Raw genomic sequence first — 14,251 nt, 5'->3', positions numbered from 1 at the left:
TGTCGTGGATGATCAAACTTCAGGTAACCCATTTTGGAGCATATGATTTGGAGTTAACCAGTGCATAAATTGGATGGTTTTCCTTGTGCCCATATGTCTGCTTATGTCCATTCACTTTATGACAAGTGTGGTCATTCCAGTAGGAGTTAGATCTGATGGTCTCCTTGTGCTGGAATGCCTGCCATATATTTGTTTCTGATGACTGCTTGCTGTTCAATTGAAAAGAAATGGGGGACATTTTTTTGGAGGATTTGAGTGGTTGGACTTTTGTAATGGTGCATTTTCTTCTGGGACAACTAACAAAAACAATCAAGCAGAAATCAAACTGTGAAAAAAGTATGTCAAACCCAGGTTTAGTCAGGTTGTTAATTATTCTCAAGAGATGGGCATCCGAAAAACCGAGACTTTCAACTCCACTCTTAGCATTTGATATCCTTTATTGTCCGGCAGTTTTAGTCTTGGCTCTCATTAAGGGTAGTGCTTCTGAAGTAAAATAGTTAACGTAAAAGTATAACATATATTCAATTAACCCCACAAAAAAAGTTTTTTTTGGGGGTTGTCATTATTAAATATCTTAAAAGAGGCAACATGATAATTTACATGTATTCTTGTCTTAAAAGCCATTTGGTAAATAAAAAATAATAATGTAAAAACCACTTTTAGCAAGGAAGTGCTTTGACATTTTAATTCATCAAGGTCTTATGCAGGTAATAGTTAACTAATATGATCTTAAGAACAGAGGGTTAATGTTAGGGCATCAGGACAGAAAATTATGCGGGACCCAAATTGTTATTTGGCAATGCCTCTATGGGTTTTCTTTAATTTTGCTTTCAGAATTTTGTAACTGAATTGCAATAAAGTATTTCTAACTGTAAAGATGAAAAAAGGTGATATTAGTAAATAAAGAATGAGCAGATAATGTGCCAGGTGCCAATTTCATGATTGGCACTTTAGAAGGATGACACCATGCAAGAATCTTTAAATGACATTTAAAGTAAACAATTTCATGTACATTTTTAAAACAGTATTTGGTGACATAAATTGAGTGGCTTAAGGTTAGCAGTCAGGAATGAAAAATCAATGTATTCTTGAAATACAACATGGATCATGTCCTCATGGGATGTATATCAAATGATTGAGAGAACTGAACTTCGCTAGCATAGCCCTTGGTTTGGGTTTAGGGTCAAAAAAGGAGTGAAAATGACAAAAGAAAAAGTGAAAAAGCGACAGCAATGGATTGAAAAAGAAGATTAGATGCTCCCCTGTTTTGGGTATGGATGAATAGTGCATCCAATAATTGAACGAGCGAATTACAATCCACAAATGAGAAGCAAAGGTAGAAAAAGAAAGTTGAACAGTCCAAAAATAATAGTAAAAGAAGAGTATTGCATACCCATGTTAGAAAAATCATATTTCTAAAGCGATATAATACATAGACTTTGAAATAAAAGATATTAAAAAAGAGTAAAAGTAACAACTCGTAAATAATCTAAATGGAGGTTTCGATTCGTTCCCCCCCCCTAATGGGTAACATATAAAAACTAAAATTTGAGTTTATTGACTTGACCTTCGTCATAGGGTAAATATTGCATTGACTTTTTTTTATTATTATTATTACAGACGCTTATTTTAGTTACTTATACTAAAAGTTCTAAGGGAAGAACTCGAATCTCGAATCTTATCATTTTCTAAAAAGGTTAAATGGGAAACATCTGGCCTTAATTGTTACATCGATTTACTACAAGGATATGACATTATTACACTAATTAATCTTTTTTTTTAAGAAAAAGGAAGGTTCTTTGAACAATAATAAAAAAAAGAACATCAGTCACTAAATTCAAACAGGCACAAACCATTGATAAAAGTTGATGACTTACAAATGTACAGATTTCATGCCTGCAAAACTTCCCCATGTTAGACTCATAAATCCACCAAGAACAATAATGCAAAGGGAAAGAGAGAAAGAAAACCAATGGTTTGCTTTGCTTTTTTGCCTCTCTTCTGAGGATTTGGCTCAATAAAATTGTCCCAGATATTGATGATCATCAATTAAGATGGTCTATCTGCTTTCAAAAGAAGATTAAAAAATCAATCAAGATGATGAAGGGCCAAGAATCAGTGGTGAAGAAGGGGGAAGTGAGCGTCTGCTCCGGCTTCTTCCCCGAGTTTGAGATTGAGTGATCGAAGGCGATGAGTTCGAAGAAGAGGTCGAAGACGACGTGAATCTGTTGGAATCGTTTGTCAATTTCTTCTTTTCTCCTTCACAAGATTTGTCTTCGATTCTGTGATGCCTAACTTTGGTAGCATTTAAGGTCACCGGAAGAACACAGTTGCAGAAGAAGCCTACAAATCAAAAACTAAAGTCAAATTCTGAAAACCGAAATCAAAATGAACATATTCCGGTATAGGATATGATCCCCCTAAGGTACATGTGTTACAAAACTAATCTTATAGATGTGACTTAATCCGAATAACATAAGTCTAAAGCATTGACTCAATTCTTCCGTTGTTGACACCTTCAACCATTATATATCCTACCCAGGAATGAAATCAGTTTCCATGGCGACTTAAAACAGAAAAATTGATTGAAAATATAATACGTTTTCACAAGAAATAAACAGCGGAGGTGGCTTAGTCTTACCGATTCTAGCAAGGCGATTGACCCAGCTTGGGATTGGATTCCCAGTCAACCTGATGCAAGCATCATTGCAGAAATGGTTGCAGTTTTTGGTGATCAAATTGTAAGCATTTCCTTTGTATTCCTCAGCTAAATCCTCCATAATTCCCCTCACATCCATAGGACCCAACTCTGTTTTCCCTATCAAGATTGATTTCCTAAAGCTGAACCCTTCGCATTGTTTTGGTTCTGCCTCAAATATCCCTGTTGTGGGGTATTCGTGAGCCCCAAAAGCATATTCAATCCCATGAACTGCTACCCCAAAAGAAAACCCACAAGTCAGCTGATTAAAAACAAATACTCGCAGGAAACCATTTCTACAAGCTCACTTCAGCTAAGGTTTCCAGCTGTTTTTTCCCCCTCCTTGGATCTAAAAAAACACATCTAAGGAATCCAAAGGTTTAGCAAAAACAAAAACACTCAACCCATAGATCTAGCTTCCAAACCGGGAAGCAGAGACCGTTACCTAAAAAAAGTTGGAATTTTTGTTTAAAGAAGGAAAGTTGATTGTTGAAAGTTGATAGTAGTAAATTGGGTAAGAAAACTGACCTTGAACACCAGAATGATAAACCCCAAGTCCGAACCAATAAGCATAGCCATTCATTGGCGTTAGATCGTACACATTCAGATACACTGGTACAGATCCTGTTTCCACGCAGCTCGAATTTTTACGACACAGCATTTTTTTCTCAGGGGTGAAAATTGTTCTAAGGCCCTTTTTTTAATGACAATGATAGTCGTTTGTTTAATGAAGAAGATTGCTGATATAATATAAGACGAGAAACGAGTTTTTTTTTTTTTAATAAATATGGTTTTTGCTCTTTTAATTTTTGAAATATGGTGAAGTCGGGAATAAGAATCTTCTGATGGTGGGCATCATCGGCGGCAGACCCCCAATTTCTTTATTTTATTTTATTTTTCAATTCTTTGTAAAGGTTAATGTATTTAATTTTACGGCCAAATCATAAAAAAAACGGATGAATCTGAACTATAGTTTTTTATCTGAATTGAAGTGTTACTTTATGAATTATGATTGCACTGTTTAATTTTTTTTGAAATAATTAAATTTAATTTTTTTATAAGGATTAAAATGTAATTTCATTATATATTCATTTATATTTTTTTTATATAAAGTCGTCAGTTTTTAAAAATAGAAAATATTCAAAATTACAATGAAGATTTACAAATAATCGTAAACATGCATTTTTCCATTACTATTAAGATAAAAACTAGTCACCTAAATCACATAAGAATCGGTTTTCAGAACCGGACCGGTTAGCGAACCGGTCATGCTACCGGTTCATTGGTTCAACCGGTCGAACCGGTCCGACCGGTCGAAAGAACCGGACGACGTCATAATTATTTAAAAAATTAAATAAAAATACCAAAAATATTTAATAAAAAATAATTTTTTATATCACAAGTCATATTCAAAGTAAGTCATAATATATAAGTTAAAAACCATAAAATCAAGTGAAACAAAATGATTTAAATTAACTACAACATAATATTTAAGGTAAAACATATTAAATAATAAATATAATATATAACTATATTTAAAAATAAATTTGGGGTTAAAAAAATCATAACAAAATTATATAACTATAATTATATAACTATTCTTTCACTTCAATCAAGCTCGAATTTTAGGCTTCAATCGAGCTTCTAATTTTTTTTGAGTTCAAGTCTTTTTGAGTTGAAGTTTCAATATTATATTTCGAGTTTGAGTTGAACTTGCTTGTGAGTTTGAGTTGAGTTGAGCTTACTTTTAAAGTTTTCAAGTTCGAGTCGAGCTCAGCAATACTCGAGTTCGACTTGACTCGTTTAACAAATGACGTTGTTTGGTTTAATTTTTTTTTAAAAAAAAAAACAAAAATCCCGGTTTTTCCCGGTTTTTTTCGGTTTTCAGCCGGTCCGGTTTGAACGGTTCAGCGGTTCTGGCCGGTTCACTAATAGCGGTTCAACCGGTTTAGATTGAACCGAACTAAGCAACGGTTCTCGGTTGAACCGGTTGAACCGGCCGGTCCGGTCCGGTTTTTAAAACAGAGATTGACGTGAGAAAACTATCCATGAACGCAAAAACGCGTATCCAAATCCTTCTGAGGGTCAAAAGCAGGGAAGATCACCATGATAACAAATAAGCGCCATCTTGATCAGTCGTGACGATATCAAATCCAAGCATGAGAAAAAAAGATAAACGAAAACAACAGCAAAAAACGATAAACAATGGCAAAAAACTGTAAGTTACCAAAAAGTAGAAAAAAACATGCCACAAAAGCCGAGATAATTATGTCATAAAGACAGAGAACATGTCACAAAGACATAATTATTCTTATTAAAAAAAATAATCGACAAACGACAACCAGTATTAAAATCGATGTTGCCATTGATTAAACAAAATTAAAAAAAAAGATTAATCAATAAAATTGACACAAATTATAAATAAAAAAAATGAGGATGAAGAAAACTACTAGGTTTTTTTTATTAAAAATACTGGAAAAACATTTGAAACATATATATAATTACTTTAATAAAAATAGTCAATGAATAATAGGAATTGGAGTTTAGAAAAATAACGAGGATTACCATTGTGTGCCTTGTTTAAGTATTCCGAAACTCCATTTTTATTTTTATTCTTTGTAGAAAGTAACTCATTACGTTACATGGGCAAATGCGTTTATCTTTCCCTTTTCGAAAATTTATTTGAAAGATTTTTTTATTAAATTAGCACGATTATAAATGCAAATATTTTTTAAAATATCTTAACCATTTGATAATAAACGTTCAAATATTTTATAGTTTTTGGTAATGGTGGATCTAGAATTTTTGTTTAGAGTGGGCACATATGTATTAGTAATATAATTTTTTTGATACGATAAAATTTTAGAGTAGACACATATATTAATGAATAAAATTTTGAATTTTAAAGAAGAAAATTCAAATCCTAATAAATTTCAGGGTGGGCATGAGCCCGCCTTAACCTAAATGTTCATCTCCCACTAGTTGTTGTGTTTAAAATCGAAATCTCTAGAATAACAATCATCCTTTAACATTTGGTTTTTAAAAGGAATTTAGTTTTTTATTATTAGATTTAATAGGATTATACATATTTTTGGACTGCGCAAAAAATCATTTATCAATTTCAGCCCTCAGATAAATTAAAAAAAAGAAGCAATAATATATAATAAATGAACTCTAAAATACCATTTACTTGTTTTTTAATCATCAATTTATTATGTAGGGATATGGAAGGGATCCTACACATAGTCATTGTATAACCCAAAATATATTAATATTTTTAAAAAACAATATTTAATTTGATCACATGAAAATATATTATATAATTGGAGAGTAAGGGAATTTAAATAGCTATTAAAATAAAATTCAATACTTATTTATTTTGTTATTAAAAAAATTTATATTGACACCCGTTCTGATTTAATTCCGAAGAATATGAATAAATTCCTAGTTCACTTTAATGCTCAAGTGAAAACCCTTTGTGATAGAGGTATTGAATTTTGATCCCCTTTCTCTCTATTTCCACAACTTATTTTCCTTTATTTTTGTGTAATCACTTTATATATAAAAGTCTAATTGAATATTAACACATTATTGGATTGAGCAACGTACTATGCTTTTCGAGAAGCCCATCTCCAAAAACCCTGACGCACATCAATAATCCCTCGTCAACTTATTGAATCCCGTCAGTATTAACATTGCATCAGTCCACAAGAGGCAGACACTATTTTACGGTTATGACTACAAATGAAATAAGATAGATCACGAGTTATATAAATTTTAGTCAATCAAAATTCGATTAATATTTCAATTAGATGGATTCGATTCAATTTTTGAATTAGTCAAGGCAAACTACTTTGTATTTGATTCAAAAATTTTGTGATTGATTTGAAAAATATATATATTTTTTTTTTAAATTAAATTATCAATAATATTAACATTTATATGTTATTAAAATACAATATAAAGTTTTCATATACTTTGTTCATGTTAGAGCTCGAATTCAAGTTTCAAAAGAACTAAGTTTGAGAATGTTTAGAGTTCATGGTTTTTAGCTCGAACTGAGCTTCAAATTTTATTTCGAATTAGAGTCAATTTTGACAATTTTAAGCTCACAAACTTTTGGGTCGAGTCGATTCAAACTTAACTTTAAACTTTTTGACTCGATTCATGTACATCCCTACACAAACGACCTGAAATCTATTTAATAATTATCAACTTTTTCTTTGGGGTAGTTATTAATTACATTATCATTTTTTTTGAAAGATTGTGCATGATTTTAAACAAGTATTGACTTTCTTCTTCCATGTTCAATAGTTATAATCTTTTGATTTAAATAGTTATTTTGTCAACAAAAACTTAAAACTTGTATGCCTTTTATATATGCATATATATACAACACAAAGAGAAGGGAATTGAGGCATTAGATCAGATATATGTTAATATGATTAAGTACAATATGTAGAACTCAACGTTTACTTAGTTAGTTCATATAAATACACGTTATTTCATTTATACCGCATATGATCAGTGGTGGATATAGATTTTGGTCGGAGTGGGCACGTTGGTTGTTCATTTTATTAATGATATACCTTAAAATTCTACTTGTCTTTATCCCATACTAAAAATTTATGTTATTAATATATATGTGCTTACCCTTTTTTTGGATCTATCATTGAGTATAAAAAAATCTAATTTATAATATAAAAAATATATAAAAACATTTTGATTTGGGAAATAAAATTATATCTACTAAAACCACATTAACATGAAAGAAAATTGTGTTATATGCAATTACGAAAATGTTAAATTAATTGAAAGATCATTTAAAAATATTTAAATTTATGAAAATGGATTAATATATAAATATTTTTTAAGAAAGAAAATAATTCAATCATCGTCTCAATTAAAACGGTATTTTTTTTATATATTTTTAAGGGCTATAACACACTAATAAGATCAAAAGAAAAACAAAACTCGGCATTGAGGATGGTAAATGAGTGGGGCGGGTGTGAATATTCTTTCCTTTATTCTCATATTTATTTAATATTTTTGTATTCACTATTTACTTACTATCCACGACAAGTAAATTTTTTAAATCTACATTGTCCACGCGAGTATATTCTCAAATCTACTTCCACACCCAACACTTATCTCATATTTGTCTGTATCTGTTTATATTCATCCAGATACGTCTGACAGCAGCCTCACAAATTACATAAACAACAAAATATAAAACAAATACATTCATTAAAAAACATAATAAAATAAACTAAAGATTAATAAAGTTTATGCCCTAACATGTGGTTAAATTACAAGTAATGTCCTATAAAATCTTGACATTTATATAATGGTATCTGAAATTATACTTAAATTCATCCCCTAATTGGAGCAGATGCAGTACGAAATTCATGAAATTGTACCCGTCTACCATCCCTATTGGCAAAATATTAAATATTAGATAAAACAATAAGCACTTTGAATCCAACATTTTTTTATCAATTTTCATTCACCAAATTATAGTCTTGTTATCAACAACTTGTTGGTCACTAGAATGAGATATTAGATTTTTTAAATAAGGTTAGGAATTCGAATTCCGTCGATTGCATATGAAACAAACTGAGTTGGGATTTGGGAGATTCACCTCATAATAAACCTATGCAAAATCCGATTTTAATTAATCCATCAATAGAATGCATACTTTTCTTTATTTAAAAAAAATACAGTCTCGTTTGCATAAGTGAATCACCTAACACCAGTAATACTAAACTAATAGTAAAAGGTCAAAACTCAATTTATGTCAAACAAGTAAATTAGAGGGAAATCATATACATGTTAATTAAAAAAACAAAAGGTTTGTTTTTAATTATTGCAAGATCTCGTGCTTAAATATTTTCACCTAACCTCGGCGAATCTGCTCTGCGTTTTTCATGCATCATATTCAAACCATTTTCAAGTGTTTCTTAATTCGGAGGCAAAATTCAAACAATAACAAAGTCCAGCACCAGGATTTGACAGTCCATCCGAATTCTACACGTGGTACGATTTTTTAAATATTTTAAAATAAAAAGTGATTTACAAATATTTTTCAAATCAAACTTTTAATGTAAACTTATTTAAATATTACTTAAATATCATTTAATTTTTTTAATATCATATCTAAAATAGATACCTTAATTTTACTATATCCTTTTCGTACAACACCAAACTCATACAATACTTTTTCACAATATTAATTTTAAAAACACTCACAATTTTAATAGTAATGATTACCAAATTTCATGATTAGTGCGACTTTGAGGGTTTCACATGACAATTAAACTGTCATTAACAGTGGGATTTTGCTGCTAGTCTACGACTTGATTGTGGGAAAACCATGTTTTGTACAATAATAATTGATTATCCATCAAATTGATCTGATGGCATATTCACTTGGGTGAGAAAACAAAGTAAATAAGATTTTCCCCATCACTTTGATGTTGGAAAATGATGTCATCGGATTTGAGCATCATAACTAAATTAATAATTTTTATTGTATGAATTTTAATATTATTATATATTTATACATATAATAAGGGATGGGCCTGGAGGGAGCGATCTAAAAATTTAAAATTTTCACATATTTTATATTTTTTCTATGTATTTATATGAAAAATTAGTTTTCATCTCTGAAATTTTATAAGTTTAAATTCGCCCATCCTAGTTTAAAACTTTGCGTCTGTCCCTACATATAATTTAAATTTTACACTCACTTCTACATATTTAATACATTTTCACATTTTTAATATCATATTTAACTGAAAACTAGTTTATCTTTAATTTTTTATTTCTAAGTTGTAACTCAAAATTTGAACAGAAGTCAAATCCCTCCAAATAGAGATAGTGTATTTTTTCAACTGCAAGTTGGTCAAAAATATTGTCATATGTTAGTCACTTTAGTGGAGAGTATATATATATATAAAGTAATCTCACACAATTTTTGAATTCAATGTTTTTGAACCATCATGTTTCCCAAAAATTCAATGACTTGATATAGATGACAGTTGATAGATTATGCAAACTTATACCTTCCCCTTTCATTTCTTAGCTGAAATTTCCATTACTTTTGGTTAAATATAGGACTTTGAATTAGTATGGAAGAAAATTACATTAATGAGACTGGTCTAAATTCAATCCATAAATTAAATGTCAAGATACTCAAATGCAAAGCATGAGAAAGCGGTCTTCAATGGCTAAAGGTGATTCTAGCATAAAACCCTAATCAATTTCTTAAAAAATTATTACACAAATCTTACTCATCAAGTTATCAATAACCCACAACCAATAAATCTTTATAATCTAACATTTAATATTTAAGAGTGAATCTTTTTATTTACAACACTTCGGTTTTTTCTTGAAATAGTAACGTCTTTTATTAAAAAAACAAGTACTATAAATATCTTTAAAATGACGATGGCTAATGACATTGAAATTATATATATATAAGTTTACTTGTTAACCAAGAGTCGTATGTATTGGAATTGAAGAAATGGTGAAACAGGCAAGCTCACAATTCAAGCCCTAAAGTTGAAGAATTGGAAGAAAAAAAAATCCCCTTTTCTTCTTTAACCAAATGCTTTTACAAAATATCCAACTAAAAATCAAAGGGAAAAAAAGAAGGAAGAACGAAACTATAGACTATAGTGTCTATTTGATTAGAGCTTCAAAGACAAGTCAAGCTTCAACTCATCTTTTTTACTATTGAAATGCTTAACAGTATCCCACAAAAATCCTCCGGTTCCCTCCATGGCTGGAAGTACACTGTCCTCGAATCTAACAGTGTCATTACCTCCTCGATTCAAAAGATTCCCTATTGGGCGTGTTCGATCAACGGGCCGTCTAGACCATCCATTACGGCATGGAGCAAAAGATGGCTTGTGGATCATGGAGTGCTCTTGAACTCCAAGTGATTTATAGAAATTAGAGCTATACAGAGGAAGTGAGGCCATGCTATAATATCGTACCGCTGCACCACCTCCAGCAATCCGGTGGCCTCGTTTCGCCAGTGTTCTCTCTCGTTTGTGTGCATTTTGGTGGCCTCCCAGTGCCTGTGCGTTATAAAATTTTCTCTGGCAGTAGTTACATGAAAATGCTTTAGGCTCAGTTTCATTACCTTGATCTTGATCATGATCAGAGGATGAGTCCAACACCTTGAAACAGTCGATGAAATTCAGCTCTTGGCTCGATTCTTGATTGGAGAGGCGCAGATCCAGTACGGGATCATCTTCTTCTTTGTATTGCGGTTGCTTTTCTTCTTCTTTGTGGGTAGTTTCCAATTCCATTGTGGCTCTGAGGATGGAGGGTGAGCCATTCGTGGCTGAGATAATTGTCGAAGTTTCAGAGAGAGAAGGCTCTGATGGTTTTTGAGGCTCCATTTTTGTGTTTGTCATGGGGTTGACGAGGGAAGAAGTAGGTTTAATAGAGAAAGAGATGAACTGTTGTCGATATTTACTTGTAGTAATGCAACCCAGCAATCCAACTCTGAAAACATTTAAGGTTTTGCATCTCAAGTGCCATTGTTTTAGGATTATTATATTATAGTTACAAGTTCGTAATATTGTAAGAGTGAGAAGGAAAAGTTAATTAATACGGTGTATTTTGCCAAAGGCATAATGTCAAAATTAGTACCCAATGTTTATTAAAATGATCATTTTAGCCCCTATACTTTTTAGAGTATTTTGATCCCGATGTTTCATTTTAGGACAAAAATATATCTAATATTTGATAAAATAATCACTTTAGCCCTTATTTTTTAGAGCATTTTGACCCTCAACGTTTCATTTTAAAATAAAAAAAACTCTTATTTTAGAGCTTTGATATTGTGTTAGCTAACGATTTCCATAGATAGACAGGACTTTTGCCCTAAAATGAAATGCAGGGGGTCAAAATACTCCATAAAATAGAATACGAGCCAAAAATGACTATTTTGATAAACGTTATGAACTAATTTTAATATTTATAATGTATTAACAAAAAATATTATTTTAAACCAAATTAATATTAGATCTATAATAATATATTTCAATTACAGATTTCTTACGAATCTTTTGCTATTCAATCTGTCATTGATTTTATTAATTAATATATTTAAATATAATAATTAATCTGTGTAGGATTAGAATCAGGCATGATTTAATGCATTATATATGCTTTTATACAGACCAAAGGTGGGTCAAGAGGGATCATACTAAACCCGCTTACGACCAGCACTAACTATACTTTTTAATATGGAAAACTCAACTCGTCTTTTAAAAAACAAAAGAAAAAAGTTCGGCCCTCTGAATTTGGCCATTAAACCATTTGATATCAACAAGGTAAACAGTTACGGTTGCTTAATAATGATACACCTAATGTGCCAAAAAACAAGGACACTTTATGTTATTAATTAATAAATGCTATCTTATAATATTATTATCTTTAGGTCCCATTTTGCAGTTATATACTGTATCATATTAATTCCGCTATGGTCTATGATGATAAAATAACCTACTACATGAAATTTAATTTAAATTGTTTTTTCAAAATTTTCAAAATATTTATTTTTAATCATGAATTAAAATATGTTTAATTACATTTCAACCAACTCTCATTTATATATTGCAATAACGTCAATTTAATCTGAATTTTATTGGCTAAATTTTGAATTATTATACTAGTATGTAAATAGGCAATGTGATCAAATTGTTAATGGTAAGTAACGACAACGTATACGTAACTTAATAAAAATCAAACATGTTTTAGTACCTAATTACATAAGCATTGTTAGTGTGATCATTAGGCTTAATATATATATATATATATATATATATATATATATATATATATATATATATATATATATATATATATATATAATATAAGGGGAATCTCTACTTAGATGATAATTTAGATAATTCATAATTGATATAAAAATATGAATATTCTTTGATAGTTTACTAACAAACAAACAAACTTAAATTGAGCCAACGAGTGTTAGCACAAGTAGTTGAAATTTAATAATTTGAACTTGTAAGATCAAATTCGAAGCATACTACCGTCACTCTTAATGAGCAATTTATAAATTCCTATATAAATTCTAATTCGATCTTAGATATGTCCTGACCCTAGACTAAGAGAATCATCTTGACCTAAACTCATTTGTAAAAAAAAAAAACTAAAGTGATTAAGAATCTACATAGTTGACGGGAAATTGAAACCGCTTTGGTTGTTTTAGAGGAAGAGTTGTTACTTTAGTTCATTCCCAAAGCAGTATCATTTTTGTTTTGGTGATGCTGACTCACATTAATTAGCCATTTTATAATCACTTGATGTTACTTTACTTATTTATAATGGAACAGAAATAACTCAACCCCTCCTTTATTGATAATAAAAAACATAAACCAACCCTTTAATTTTTCTTTGAATTTTGTATGAAAGCATTTGAAGTCGTAGTAAATTAAATATAAGAGTTGGGTGAAATTTTGTGTAGGAAAACTGAAATCATAAAGACTTATTATTCACTATTAAAATAACATCCACAATCTTCGGTGCTTTAATAATGATATAATTGATCTGCTTAACTTCCACTGTTACCTAGTACGACGGGCCAATTGAAAAAAAGAAGTGTATTTATGAGTCTGTTTATATTTTTCTTATTTTTCAGTATTTGGTTGACGAAAATATATGGTTAATGTAATTCATTTTCTTGGTCAATTGAATTTATTTTATATTTTTTTAAAAATGATTTATCATCTGATTTTTCGTTAGTCATTTTACGAACTTTTCACTTCAAATTATAAACACTCAAAACATTATTTTATATATGTAATATTAATATATTATTTTAATATTATTAAATTGTTGAATATTTAATATATACTCTTTATTATAATATAATATTCTTATTTTAATATTATAATTTTTATTATTTTAATAATAATATTATTAATAATAAATAAATAATATAATTAATAATATATTATTCCCATGTTAATAAATAATTAATATAATTTATAATAATTTTATTTTAAGAAAATATAATAATCATAATATTTTTATTTGTAAGATTGTAGATATATTATTTTAATAGTAATATTGACATAACTAATATTAAATAAATTATTTTAATATTTTAAAAATATTATTATTATTTTATTAATAAATAATATTATTCATTGTGTTTGATGTTTATAATAAATAATTTTTTAAAAGATTTACCAATAAGTAAAAAAGTAAATTATATAATATTATCCAAATATCGTAAAATAATTTTTAATAAAATATTTTTTTCAAAAATATAAATTATTTTCTGAAATCTATTTGATGTGAAAGAAACAAATCCTATAAGTAAGTTAATGAAAAATAGTTAGATGGTGGATAATTGGTTATTGTATTTATTTGTACAGTGAAGTAGGACAAAATTGTAAACTTTGATTCAACACCTGACGGGCTGGGAAAAGGCTCAGAAAAATTGTTTCAATAATTGTGCCTCGACATGTATATAATTTACGGTCTCTGTTCGATCTGTTTTATAAGTAG

General features: G+C 29.4%; 2 protein-coding genes across 3 annotated transcripts; both read right to left on the bottom strand.

Moving 5' to 3' along the window:
- Nucleotides 1-1,830: 1,830 nt before the first annotated feature.
- LOC120194447 (deSI-like protein At4g17486) lies at nt 1,831-3,407 on the bottom strand. Of its 2 annotated transcripts, none has more exons than XM_039196759.1 (3): nt 3,227-3,407; nt 2,642-2,929; nt 1,831-2,295 (listed from the first exon to the last, which is right to left on the bottom strand). In XM_039196759.1, exons 1-3 carry the CDS (start codon nt 3,357-3,359, stop codon nt 2,093-2,095), a joined length of 624 nt encoding a protein of 207 aa, XP_039052690.1. In that variant the 5' UTR covers nt 3,360-3,407; the 3' UTR covers nt 1,831-2,092. The 2 variants fall into 2 exon arrangements, with proteins under 2 accessions (XP_039052690.1, XP_039052689.1); XM_039196758.1 differs by having other exon boundaries at nt 1,831-2,343; nt 3,227-3,404.
- A 6,982-nt stretch (nt 3,408-10,389) lies between these two features.
- LOC120194376 (zinc finger protein 1-like) lies at nt 10,390-11,109 on the bottom strand. The gene has a single exon (XM_039196693.1). The coding sequence runs from the start codon at nt 11,107-11,109 to the stop codon at nt 10,390-10,392; it is 720 nt and encodes a 239-aa protein (XP_039052624.1).
- Between the last annotated feature and the right edge of the window lie 3,142 nt (nt 11,110-14,251).

This window comes from Hibiscus syriacus, unplaced genomic scaffold (genome assembly GCF_006381635.1).
Source record: "Hibiscus syriacus cultivar Baekdansim isolate YM2019G1 unplaced genomic scaffold, ASM638163v2 tig00116997_pilon, whole genome shotgun sequence".
NCBI classification, from domain to species: Eukaryota; Viridiplantae; Streptophyta; class Magnoliopsida; order Malvales; family Malvaceae; genus Hibiscus; species Hibiscus syriacus.
The sequence above is the reverse complement of the archived record's forward strand: the minus strand, read 5'-3'. Positions and strand labels throughout refer to the sequence as shown.